Raw genomic sequence first — 13,902 nt, 5'->3', positions numbered from 1 at the left:
AAGTATCTTGCCTTGAAATTATATAAATTATAGATTTCATAGAAATTATATAAATTCTATGTAAACTTTAATTCTATTTTAATGATAATAAAGATAAATGATTGATTTCTTGTTTATTTTTCATGACTTGTAGATCCTCTTATTCACCTTCTTAATGCAATAAGTTGATTTGGGATAAACTACTTTAAAATAGATGCAAAACTGCAAAAGTGAAATAGAAAGCAAGACTTTGTGCCCCAAGAAGACACCACAATAGAATTCACCAATATTTAGACAATATCCTGGATTTTGCTGAGGAACCATGGAAATCAAATTATTTTTAAGGTTGTTTGGAAAGTTTCTACAACAAATATTTCTATAAAGTTGTATCATTAAGTAATAATCAGGCTTGAGCTGGAAAATATTCCCTTTTGGAGCTAACTCCCTTTTTTCTCCAAATACTAAAAGAAAAAATGTTTTTTTCTTAGTAAATTTTGCTGAGATTTTAAGTATGTTATGTCTCAAACATTCTATTTCCTTATCGTGATCTCATCTACTGAAATGGAGATATTGGCAAAAAGCACATGCTGGCCACTTTACACTCTGGTAACATAATGCTTCGCATGGTAATCACAGGTGAATTTCTTGTATAAGTATCAGTTTTGCATATGGAATTGCTCTGGTGAAATAGCAAAAAAATCTATTGAATGTTCAATCACAAAACAATCTCAGTATACTCTGATAAAATACGCTGTGTGAAAAATAAAATAAACAGCTTTAAGCAAGGCATTTATACTGGGGTCGGTGAATTGAAAAGTAACATATCTTGAGGGCAAAAACTATCATTTCAAAACTGATGCAAGTGTTCATACTGCAAATAAATATTTAAGAATTTATCTAAGACATTGATAGTGTAAAATTGGGCTATAGAAATAAGAAAGACATTTAAACCACTGTGACCATTTCTGCCTACAATAAAATACCTGTTGCATTTCTGCTTTATAAAAGTAAGCCATTGGCATTTAGGAAATATGTGTACATTTCAACTTGGGTTTTATTGAATGTGAGGGCATGGAAAGTCTAGGTATAATTGTAATCTAATCATTCCTCAGCAATGATTATTAAAGATTCAGGAAGAAATACTGGAAAGAGGTATACCAATTGATGACTTATGTGTAAATCACATTTTTTAAGTCATCACCAAGAAGAAAGAATATATCTTTCTGAAGAAAATATATCTAAAGAACCATACTTGTTAGAAAGAACTTATTTAAGGATACTTGGGTGGCTCAGTTGGTTAAGCATCTGACTCTTGACTTTGGCTCAGGTCACGATCTTATGGTTGGGTTCATGATACTGAACACTGCATTGGGCTCCATGCTGACAGCACAGGGCCTGCTTGAGATTCTCTCTCTCTCCCTCTCTTTCTACCCCTCCCCCACTCGTTCTCTCTCTCTCTCTCTCTCTCAAAATAAATAAATAAAAACTTTTTAAAAAGTCACATTGTAAGTTTAATCTGTTATGTAATATATATATATATATATATATATGAACTTTTCTGACTATAAACTCATTATCTACAGTATGTATTAATATAATTTACAAACATGTAACCAATGTCTCTTAAAAACAGTATATATTTACAAAACATGAAGGCATAGCTTTGAAAACTTTAAATAGAGTTTTAATGCTCTCACTATCAAATTCTACAAAGGCTGCTTTTAGCTGATAAAGAGAGTAAATAAGAAATTGTCCTTTATATAGTCCCTTTAATGTGTTCCACTAATTAAAAATCAATCAGAAACATTACATGTTTAAAAAATATTAAATATTGTTCATACAGGCTTACATGATGACTTTTATCTGCATCTTGCTCATTTTGCATCTAACATAACTATGGTTTTTGACTATATTATTGAACAGAAACATAAAGAAAAGAACACAAGTGTTTAAATATTTCAAAAATGGCTTAAAATGCATTTTAATACCATTAAATTATTTTAATATATTCTATTCCTCTAATCAAACCAAAGTCTATTTATGTAGATTAGTTACATCTAAAGTCTCATTTATCCAACCTGTATTTATCCTTTGATCACAAAGCTTGTTAACTTAAATGGTCTTTTATTGTTATGATTCATTTTCCCATAATTATGCTGTTTAACTGCCTTATTTTTTGAATAAATATATGCAAACGCGCCAATCATATTCAGCACAGTTATGCTAGATGTTCAATGAACTGTAAGAGCCATTTCACTACAATAAAACTGCCTGGAATAGATCCAGGGGAAGGCCGACAAATACTAGTAATCAGAATGTCAGTAGGACCAGAACAGATAGAAGTGTATCACATGTATATCAATAGATTCTCTCAAACACTATCTGAAACCAATTTTACAGTCTATCACTGGAAGAACTTTGTGCATACAAGTGAAAGAGGCCACCCACACAGTCACAGTTTTGCATCTGTATTTTTGTCCTTTTTTTCCCTTTACCTTAAAAATATTGAACTTGTACTTCTGCAGTAGCAAGGAAGCACAAGCAAACTTCTGCTTAGTCACAGCAGGGAAAGTTGATGTCATTAAGGACTTCTTTATTATAGATAATTTATTTCAGGAGACCAAAGGATAGCAATATATCACTGTCAAAGCAAGTGGTGAAAGCTATGACTAACTGTAAAATACCGTGTGCCACTGAAGGAAATTCTTGTCAACGTCTCCTTTACTAAAATAGGTTGACAATAGATTAGTGTAGGTCTGACGAACTTTGAAAGTGTTTTGTAGGTGGGTGGCAGAAGTCACAGTGTCTTCAAATTGATGGGTAAAATGAACTTCACGCCATTCTCTAACAAGTATGCAGTCATTGGTTAAAGGAATTCGGTACAAAAAAATAAATAACTAAAACCTTCCCTAATGACTTTGCTAAAATATGACTTTAAGATAATGCCCTGTGGGATTTATTAAACAGAAGTATCACTGAGGGGAATACATTCTGGAGCAATGACTAATATCATAATTAGCAGGTGCATTTGTAAGAATTTACCCATTATTGAGTGTATTGCAAGACACCTCAACATAAGGGAGTTAAGTTTTACTTCCTAACTGGCATGAACCCATTTAAGTGGCTTCATCTTCCTCCTGTGGTTGTTTCATTATCAGAGCTCAAGGTGTATATTCTCACAATGCCTCCAGCCATCCCACTATCCTCCTGGAAGACTCAGAACCTAGATGAATTTTTTTTCTCTTAATCTACATAAACTCCAACCTATTGTCCATGGAAGACCAGTAGTTCCTCAACTTCTCCTCTGTTCTAGAATGCCTGGCTCTAATGAACTTCAAAATGTTTAAGTTTGAAAACGGTACAATCAAGTTTACATATATTTTCAAAGAAAAAATAAAGGTTTGTGCTCATCCTTAAAAAGAGGAGAGCTGCCTTTGAATTAAAAAAATATATAAAATGGGCTAATATTTGTGCTTGAGTATTTATATATATTATCTAGGAAATATAAAGACATATATACATGGATACACATAAATTTTGCCAAGAAGTTTTATTGTTCACATTTTCATAAATATAGCCAGAGCCAACCTTCACTGTAATAAGTACATGTAAACCTTTATTACTCTTAACATAAAATAGTTTCCTAATTTATACCTTTTATTTTTATAGATATATTTCTATTGCATTGTATTACATAAGCAGCACTAACTAAGTGCTGCTTAATAAGTAAAAAACTTGAAACCTGACAGTGGTAGTGAAACATAAGAAAATATAAATATTATATTTGTAAATAGTATTAAATAATTATCTGGAGATTTTCAAAGTTTTTTTTTATTTTAAAATATGTATATTTCTTAAGTCCCTTAGGAGAGATATTTGAGATTATTTAAAGGGTAACCAATTTATTTTAACCACATATATACATCTATATGCACTGTAAAAAGCGAATAATGTATAACTTCAACTTTATTAAGAAAAGTTTCTAGAAATTACCTTTGCATTTATTTATTTTAATTTTTTTATGTGGCTTGAACAGTGTAGTCATAGGTGACAATGTTTTAAAAACTGGAAATTTTTTTGTGTGTGACTAAAAAATATGATCAAGCAATTGAGATTGGAATTTTAGGACATACTCTTTTATGCTCTGATAACTTGCATGATCACACACAGCCTTAAATAATATTAAGATGCCAAGAATAAAATTCCAAAATCTTCCATGTAGGCTTGAATATGATAATATTTATTGAAATTATAAAACTCACTCACAGAACTTAAGTAAAATTATAAACTCACTCATACACTCAATTATCTTACTCCTACATTTTAAAAAGACTGATGAATAATCATCTCAGTGTAAAAATGATGAAGTATTTTACCTGGCTGGAATTTTGGAAATTTTATTGAAAACTAAAAACTAATGGATGAAGAAGTTATTACCCATGAGTAGTTATATCAACCAATAGTAAAACTAAGATTATCAGGTTCCTAGCTCATATAGTTAAAAAACTTTTGTGTTTTCATTTATTATAAAATAAAGAAATGTACTCAAATTTACAATGGAGCTGAGATTTTCATGGGTGCACACAAAACTTACATGAAAACTAACAATATATTAAAAATGATAAAAATAATTTGAATTCTAAACTCTTCTGCAAAGAAACTCAAATCACCTTGATGGCTGATTTTCTTAATCAATTATTTTTGTACTTTATACTATTTTAATATATGGTAGCATAGAAAAAATGTTTTATGATTGTGTACTCATGTTAATTTAAAGTAGAAATTTAAAGCTATTATCTATAAATTACAAAAAGAAAGACAAGTGGACAAGATACTCTTGGAGACATGCAGTAGGAAAGAGACATCCCCTTCCTATCCAGCCCACCATTACCCTTATAAATAGAGATGTATATAATGTTTATGGAAATGAATGCATGTAACTAATCAAACTGTGTCCTCTTAGAACAACACTGTGGACAAATATCCTCAGAATTTTAAATGAAGAAAGAAATTGCTCACACTTTTCATGTTTGTTATTGAAATCCCTGACATACTAGAATATGAAATTTTAGGATCATGGTCTTGGGAGCTCATTGGAGTTCCTATAGTCAAGAATCTCTTGTATTAGAGAAGTGGGACTAAAGGCAGACAACGGATAATGCTTCTAGTAAAGATATACTTTTTCTTTCACCTTTTCATTCTAAAATACCGAGTTTATTGTCTATGCTTTGCTACTTTCGTCCTGGATGCTGCAATCTCATTTTTATATATTTGGATTGACTATATTCACCATGTGTTTAATTCCTTTTTATTGAAAAGGCCATGCATATATATCAAAAGGATTTTCTCTTTCTAGCACAAAGAGCCTAAGGTCAATCCTAATGTGAATCTTTTGAAATTGAACTGTAAAACACCACGTGAGAATGTAGAATGTATTATTTTTTAAAATGCATTTTAGGAGATCTTATTCTGCTGGCTCAATATATTTTCTTTGAGATCATATTGAAATGCTTTCAGTAGTGCCATAGAAAAATCCGAAAACACAGATGTTCAAACAAAACTGGAAATTCTCCCAATAGTGAAGAAATCCCCAGTCTCTTCTCAGCCAGGCCTTCTTTGAAAACACCTGTTGAGAAGTTACCCTGAGACTGAACAAATAATTCTTGATAAGCCTCCATATGTAGTTACTCGTGACAATTAGCAATGATCTCTACTTGATTTTAGATTTTCATATTAACATATGAAATAATTCACATGGAAATAACTCCTATGAAAAGCACATTTATAAATTTGTATAACAATCTATTTGCCTTACCTCCCACAAAATCTGTGCTATTTTTCGAAATCTGTGTTATAGCTTTAAAATGAGTAAAATATTTCATTACAAGAATGTTGTATTATGATTCACATTATTGAGGCTATTTTAATCTCTAGTCTGTTATTTAAAACTTCATAGGCTGACTTTACTTCACCTGAAAAACTTGGAGAAAACCTGAAATAAAACCCCTTTTCACAAACCACTGTTTCTACATATGGTTACATGTGTAACCAGCTTACTGGATTGTTTTGCATTCATTTTTAATAAAAATACTCTCATGCTCAAGAACCTACAGATCTCATCCTTAAAATTTTAGACCCTGAGACTCACACAATATCATTCGATACTTAAATGAATCTTAATTTAAGCTGTAATATGAGTCTTTTACATCTTGAAATTTTTAAATTTCGTAAGGCCCATCTTTACCAGTGTATTGCAAAACAATTACAAAATACTTTCATTCCATCAATGAAAATACCCGGCGTGCCTTCTAAACAGCACAAAATTGCTGGGAAGTAAAGGTAAACGAGACCTAGCAGCTGTTCGTCCAAGTGCACTCTGTGGATTAAAATATTACCTTCAGAAATACGTGTGAGATTAGCAGTGTGCTTCCTTAGCAGGCTGTGTTAAATGCACACACTAATAAATACACTCTGAAACAAGATTATGGATACCTGAACACTTCAATTTAAGCATGTCACTTCAGCACAAAGTGTTTGCAGTGCACTAGTTTAAAAAGAAAGAAAAAAAGGAGGGTCACTATAGTTAATTTACTCTGTTCTCTATAATAGGCATTGAGGAAAGCCTGATATATTTAGGAGGAAGTTAACATATTAAGAACTTACAAAGCGTTCTTTATAAGACTGTAAAAACTCAGCAGAAAAAAAAGAGAAAGAGAGACTGCCTGTTTTAACAGTTTATAGCAAGGATATTTCTAGGGCGGAAACAATATGGGAAATCGAGTCACCTTGGAAAAAAATGTCAAGAACTTAAAACTGAAACTTTTTCTGTGTTTTCATGGCATGGATTAAAATTCTATAAAAAGGGAATGGCAAGAAGTGTGCCCTTTGTTTTACTTTTAAATTATCTGTCTCTTTCCCTGCATGTATGAGATTTTCTTTGGCTTAAGTTTTACTGCTAGGAGGAATCATCACCATCATCCATTCCTCAAGCAATGAACATCTTAAAGAACAGCATGGTGTAAATACAGTATAGGCACCCTGTTCTTCAAAACCTTCTGGATACTTCCATCCAAATTCATTTCTCACTAATCTGACCAAGGAATCAGGCTTGCTGATAATTCTACTGTACCAACTTCATTGTTACTGGAACCTAAATAAGAATTCAACTACCAGCACTTGGAATGGAAGATTAAGCATTAACCCTCTGTGATAACTTTATAATTGTCAATGATAAGAATATAAGAAAGGTATATAACGTGTGTATACATAAAATGATTGCAGAGGATGTATGAATATATATTTTAACATACCTCCCTAAGGAGATTATCATAAATAAGTTTTACACAGTCACGGGAGACTTTCATAGAAACCACAATATTTTTCAAGGGGGATATTTTTCGTTCAGTCTTATATAGACATCAAAAGTCATAATAAATGGTAATATAGTAGACACTGTAAAAAGTGGGATTTAATACTACAATCAATACTTTAGTATTCAGTAGCATCAATTACAAGAGTCTGCTTTACAAGGACATTAACTATCATAAGAAAATATGTTTTGCCAACTTTTAGCATTTGTCACACTTATCATGTTAGAAAGGATAAGGTTGTGATATTTTACTATTCATTTTAGTAATAAAAACATTACTGAGTCAAGTGTCATTAAAGGGTATTTGCTTTTCAAAGCATAAAATTATGAACAAATTAACTTCATTTGCCCCAAACTAATCTTCCTCCCAAAGTGTCACTTTTAGTTAAACTCAATTTTGAATTTCAAGTAGTGCCAATCCAGAGTAATTTGTGGCAACATGCATTTATAATAAGCAAGAATTAAGTTTTTCCTGTGACACAACTTAATAGTTGATAAAAGAAGTTAGGCAAAGTACAGTTACCTGCTATTGTTAGAATCTATGATGGGTCCGTCATTTAGGGTTTTTAAAAAATACATCAGTAACTTTGGATTGTACAATCTAAAATATATTAAAGATCACTTAAAAATACTGAAAATACACAGTATGCAGACTACATGCATTTTTGGTGCATCTAGTGCCTTTAATGCCAACTTTGCCTCCTGTTTTCAACCGTGTAAAATGAGTCTGTGACTCGTGGGTATACTCTGTTGCTTTCTCAATGAAATAGATCGGGAAAACTCCAGGACAAAATAATTATAAACTTTTCATCGACAGTTACTGGTCATGATCCAGAGCCTACCTCAACTCAAATTTCTGAAAGAGCTTCAGAGCAAAATTGGCATATTAAAAGTTTAAAGCACACTAAGGCGTTATGCTGCAATTTCCGCTGAAGAAAAAAGTATGACTCATGTTCTTTAAAACACTTTTTAATATGTAAAACTGACTTTTGGGGGAGGGGGGAGGAGTGAAAACTTAGCTCAGATTCAGGCTCTGGAATTCTGAGCGGTTGCTATTTTGTACTTGAAGAAGTTAACTTCTGAATATTGGAGCGTACATTTCTCTCATTGTTGGTGTCCGATTTTTAAATAGAATTCAAAAGCAAATTTAACTAAAACAGGTTTTTTTACTCTAGGAATCCTTTGTTACTGAGAGAAATGTAGAGCAGCGAATAAAAAATAAACTCTAAATCCTGAACACTGCTAACATTTTTAAACCTATAAAAATAATCTTTAAAATACAACCGAAGTAAGACATTCACATCTTTGAGATTTTAGACTATGAACATGGGAGGGGCTATGTATAGGGTATGTCGCGCACGGAGTGGCAAAAGCGGGAAGCATCTTCATTTAAAAATTTCCCCCTCACTGCTGCTGGCAGTGCGGCTTGTCCTGTTCCAAAGGTTTCAGGACAGCTCCAAAATCAGCAATAAAGTCAAGTCCGAGTTATGCTAACAGCCTCTTACCTGAATTATGGACATCCGAGTGGCAGGGGTCTCGCTTGCATTAGTTCCTTGTCCCGTGAAGCTGGTGTGGCAGCCCGCGTGCCCCTGAGGAACAGTCAGGTTGTTGGAGGCCGGTTTGAGATACATCACCTCCGACCGGGGCGAGCTGAGGGGCAGGCGGGTCTGGTAGTCGAAGTACATAGGGGAGGTGGCCAGGGAGGGGCTGCTCACCACGTTCATGACGTTCATGGCGTTCCTCTCTTCCACCTCGCTCTGCACCAGCATGATATCATTTTTGTTGATCTTCTTCTTCTTGCCCTTGCCCCCGCCCAGCTGCGGGTGGCTGTACTCGGCGATACGGCAGTTGTAAGTGCGAATCTCCTTGTTCTCGCGCTTGCACTTGACAGCAATGGTGATCATGGCCGCTAGGAGAATGATGGAGATAGTGCTCAGAGTCACGATGAGCGGCAGCGACATGTCCCAGTGGTGCTGCTCGCCGTTGACCCGAGGAACCCCTTCGGGCAAGGAGCCGCTCACCGAGCGGATGATAAGCTTGGCCACCGCGGACAGGGTGGGCTTCCCGTGGTCCGTCACCTTCACTACCAGCTCCACCACTGGCGTCACGTCCTCCCAGAAGGGGTGCAGCGTGCGGATCTCGCCGCTGGAGGGATCGATTTCAAACAGGTGGTCGTCGTTACCATCTACGATCTCGTAGGTGAGGCGCCCACTCTCGCCGAAGTCGCTGTCAAGGGCGCGCACGGTGCTCACCAGGTAGCCCAGGCCGGCGTTGCGCGGCACCTGCAGCTCAGCGGTGTCGTTCTGCAGCGTGGGCAGCACGATCACCGGCGCGTTGTCGTTCACGTCTAGCACGGTCACCCTCACCGTTGCGTTGCTCTCCAAGTGCGCGGGCGCCCCCGAGTCCTTGGCGAGCACCTTGAACTCAAAAGCCTTGGTCTGCTCGTAGTTAAAAGAGCGCAGGGCGTAGATGGCCCCGTTGGTGGGGTTCACAGACACATAGGTGTAGATGGACACGTCGCCGATGTGCGAGGGCAGGATGGAGTAGGACACTGTGCCGTTTTGGCCCAGATCGGGGTCCTGCGCGAGCACTGAGCCCAGGTACTCTCCTGGGATGTTGTTTTCGTGCACCTGCAGCACATACAGTCCCTTGGTGAAACGAGGAGGGTTGTCGTTCTCGTCCAGAATCTTGACAGCAAACGACTTGGTGGAGTTGAGTGGAGGCGAGCCCCCGTCCCGCGCCACGATTGTCACGTTGTACTCGTCCTGTGTCTCGCGGTCCAGCGGGCGGTCGGTCACCACCGTGTAGAAGTTGTCGTAGTTCTCCTCAAGCTTGAAGGGCACCGAACCTCCGGGCCCGCCCAGGCCGCCGCCGCCGCCCGTCCCGCCTCCGCCCAGTACCCTGCACTGCAGCTGCCCGTTCTTGCCCGAGTCCCGGTCAGTGACCCGCACTAGGGCGATGACGGTGCCGGGCGGGGCGGCCTCGCTCAGCGCCCCCTGGCGCACGGAGACGAAACCGATGGACGGCGCGTTGTCGTTGCGGTCGATGAGCTTGACTGTGACCTTGCAGTGGGCTGGGATGGGGTTGGGCCCCAAGTCTCGGGCCTGCACGTCGATCTCCAGCATCCCATTCTCCTCATAGTCCAGGTTGCCCTTGACACGGATCAGGCCGGTCTTAGGATCGATGGAGAAAAGCTCTCTCACGCGGTCAGGCACATAGCTGCTGAAGGAGTAGAGCACTTCGCCATTGGGACCCTCGTCGGCGTCGGTGGCGTTCAGATCAATGACCACGGTGCCCAGCGGGGCATTCTCTGGCAGCTCCACCAGGTAGGAAGGCGCCTCGAAGACCGGGCTGTTGTCGTTAGAGTCGATCACCTTCACGTTGATTTGCACGGTGGCGGATCTCGGCGGCTCGCCGCCGTCCAGGGCGGTCAGCACAAGCGTGTGGTGGTTCTGCTGCTCGCGGTCCAGCGCCTTCTGGATTACCAGCTCAGGGAACTTGGTACCGTCACCGCGGGACTTGACGTCCAGCGCGAAGAGCCCGTGGTCGTCGCGCGTGAGCAGATAGGTGCGGAGCCCGTTCTCGCCGGCGTCGGGGTCATGTGCACTGGTGAGAGGGAAGCGGGTGCCGGGGGCAGCGTTCTCCGAGATGTCCATCTCGATCTGGTCCGAGGGGAAGGAGGGGGCATTGTCGTTGATGTCCTGGATCTCCACCTTGATCATGCAGATCTCCTTGTCGTTGGCGAACACCTCGAGGGACAGCTGGCACTTGGCATTGTGGCGGCACAGGGACTCACGGTCGATGCGCTGCTTGGTGTAGAGGAGCCCGCTGTCAGCGTCCACGTCCAGCAGGTGCGGCGCTGAGTTCTCCAGCACCCGGTAGCTACCCGACTTGCTTCGCCCGCCGCCGCCGCCGCCGCCGCCGCCGCCGCCGCCGCGCTCTGCGGGCGGAAGCCCTGGCTGCAGTCGAGCATCCTTGCCGATGTTGCCGATCACCGTGCCGGCCCCTTGCTCCTCCGGCACCGAGTAGTTGAGGTTTTTGAGCGTCAGGGCAGGGGCCCACAGGAGGAAACAGCAACAGATGGAAAGGTACATCCCAGACCGGTGCGGTGGGGGCAGGAGCAGCCGAACTGGAGGGGCGAGCGAGTGGGTGCGCGCCAGCCTGGGGCTCCGGCGCGGCGTGCGCGCGCGACACGAGCCACAAGTCTGTGGGTCCTTCCTTCCCCCTGCTCCGGGGCTGCGGCACCGGGCGGTCTCCTTATTCCGTTCAAGTTCCCCGAACCTGTTGATCTACAGCATCCGCACCGGGCGAGAAGCGGCGGCGCAGCCAAGCTGCAGGGGCGCGGAGCAAGGCGGCGGCTCCCTGCGGCTGGGGGGCGAGCCCGGGGCTTTGTCTGTTCCGCCGGGACTTGGGGCCACTCGAAGTTGAGCGATGAGGCCGGCGATAAGACGGAAATCGCGTTTAGAAGGGGTGGTCGAGAACCCCTAGGTTTTGCTGGCTCCCGCTAGGGCGCTGCAAATCCACTCCCGCGGCAGCCGCCGGAATACTCTTCACCTCGGGTGGGGGAGGAAGCGGGGAGGTGTGTCTTCAGGCAGATGGGAAAGTGAAATCCTTACTTGTTTCTCGTCTCCTGTGATGAGACTGGTGGGGACGCGGAGCCACGGAGACAGAGTCAGATAGATTTTGAAGCTTCGCCGGAGCCCTGTGAAATGTCTGCTGGCTTCGCGGGCTGTTGGGTTTTCAGGCAGTGTTTTGCTGCATTTAGAGATCTAATCTTGCATTGCTGGCGGAGGCAGAGGCGGCGGCGGACTGCATCTCCCAGCCAAGCGTATTTTCTCTCTCTCTCTCTCTCTCTCTCTCTCCTTTCCGAGCAGCCAAAGGGAGGGGAGGAAATGCAGCGCAAAGAACTAGTGTCCCGATTTGTAGTTTCCTCCCTCCACCACGCTCCTCCCTCTCTTCCTCGGAAAAGGCTCTCCCCGGAAAGCCACAGCCTGATCGGCGTTTGCGGTGTGAGTCTGTTGGGAGGGGGGTGGGGGGCGGATATATAGCTCTATCTCCGCCTCTGTTCGTGGAACACACACACTCTGTGGTTTCTCTACGCCGAGCCAGGAGCCGCCGCTACCATCCCATTCTCTCCCCGAGAGCGAGGACTTGTCTCGATGCAGTTTAATTCCAGTTTGCTTTTCTTCCCAGGCGAGAGGAAATCAACAGGCAACTCATGGTTGGATGTGCCGATCTGGAGGGGGAGGGGGAGGCGGAATAAAAAGGAAGGGGGAGCCACCCTCCCAGGGCTCGCACACACACTCTCCCTGTCTCTCTCGCTAGAAGGGAAACAGTCTCTGCATTCACAGGGCTGGGCTGTCAAGTGCCTCTCTTTTCTTTCTATTCAGCATCTCCTTCCAATGGCCCTGCCTCCCAGTCCTCTTCATCTAGAAAGGAAAACCTTGGCGAGGAATAAAAGTGGTGGATATTCGAAGCGAATAAAGTGCGGGTTTTGTTGGTTTTTTTTTTTTTCTTCCCGTCAATTTTTTTTTTTTTTAATAGTAGGAGTGGGCTGGATGAAAGAGCCACATCAAGGTTTGGCGTGATGCGTTCTGCAGTCTCGCTCTCACAGTCTCTCTGGGCGGCTCGAGGAGGGCAGGGAGGGGGCGAGGCGCTGCGGCCGCGGCGGTCCAGCCAGGGGCGCCCACCGCCTCCCCCGAGAGCTCCCTCTCTCCGAGGGGATGTTAGGCACGGGTCTGTCTACACATCATCTCGGGTTCTCGAGGCGCCTCGACGCACGGGAATGACACATCCAGAAATGCAGGTGTTGCGATCTGCCCGATGAGTCACAAGCACTGGAACGAATCGTATTCACTCTCGCCTCATGGTCCTCCCTTCACAGACATTAGTTGCGGCTTCTTCCTCCCGCTTTCTCTGACTCACTCTATGGAAAGAAAAGCCAGATCCACGTTTTGGAGGAAAAGAAAAAAAAAAAAAGCGAGAGAGAAGGGAGGGAGGGAAGGAAGAAGGTGTAGCTGAATCCAGCAGCACTTTTACTCTACCTCTTTCTGCCGGGGTCCGAGGCTCTGGAAAACAAGACGTCTGTTTTGTTAGGTGTATTTACTTATTTATTTAAAAAAAACCAAAAAACAAAAAACCTTTCCTTTTGGTTAGGCGTGAGGAACCCCCAAATCTTTCAGAGTCTTGGGGGGGGGGGGGAAGAAAAAAATCAGGATTCCAGGGACTGTTCACAGCTTAGCCCCGCATCATAGTTCACGGTTTTCCTCTCAATGTTCTCTATTCACAAAGTCCAGCACCGGTGTGCATAGTTAATTGTGCAGTCCGTTGTGGAGGGCTTTCTTTTTTTTTTTTTTTTTTTTCCTCCTTTTCTGTCACGGGTGGTCTCGTTTAATCTGGTGCCTGTCAGGATCAGCTCATAGCCTGCGAAAGACGTGCGGGTTTCAAAGCAAATAAATCCATTTCCGCAAGCAAGGCATCGGAGGAAATGAAAGGTGAAAATTCAACAGTTGGAGTAGCGTCTCCCCAGCCGCCCTCCGCCGCTGCCGCATCCG

The 13,902-nt window shown here is 41.9% G+C and overlaps 1 protein-coding gene across 5 annotated transcripts in view; it reads right to left on the bottom strand.

Moving 5' to 3' along the window:
• Positions 1-12,899, bottom strand: part of PCDH17 (protocadherin 17) — a 98,618-nt gene extending 85,719 nt beyond the window's left edge. For all 5 annotated transcript variants that reach the window (XR_008295759.1, XM_027064960.2, XM_027064963.2 and 2 more), the window contains exon 1: positions 8,854-12,899. Coding sequence is in view for 4 of the 5 variants with exons in the window: in XM_027064960.2 (XP_026920761.1) it covers positions 8,854-11,442 (2,589 nt within the window). In the remaining variant the exon portion in view is untranslated. The remainder of the gene's footprint in view (positions 1-8,853) is intronic.
• Between the last annotated feature and the right edge of the window lie 1,003 nt (positions 12,900-13,902).

Source organism: Acinonyx jubatus, chromosome A1 (genome assembly GCF_027475565.1).
Source record: "Acinonyx jubatus isolate Ajub_Pintada_27869175 chromosome A1, VMU_Ajub_asm_v1.0, whole genome shotgun sequence".
Lineage (NCBI taxonomy): Eukaryota > Metazoa > Chordata > Mammalia > Carnivora > Felidae > Acinonyx > Acinonyx jubatus.
This window is presented reverse-complemented; position numbering and strand designations above follow the sequence as displayed.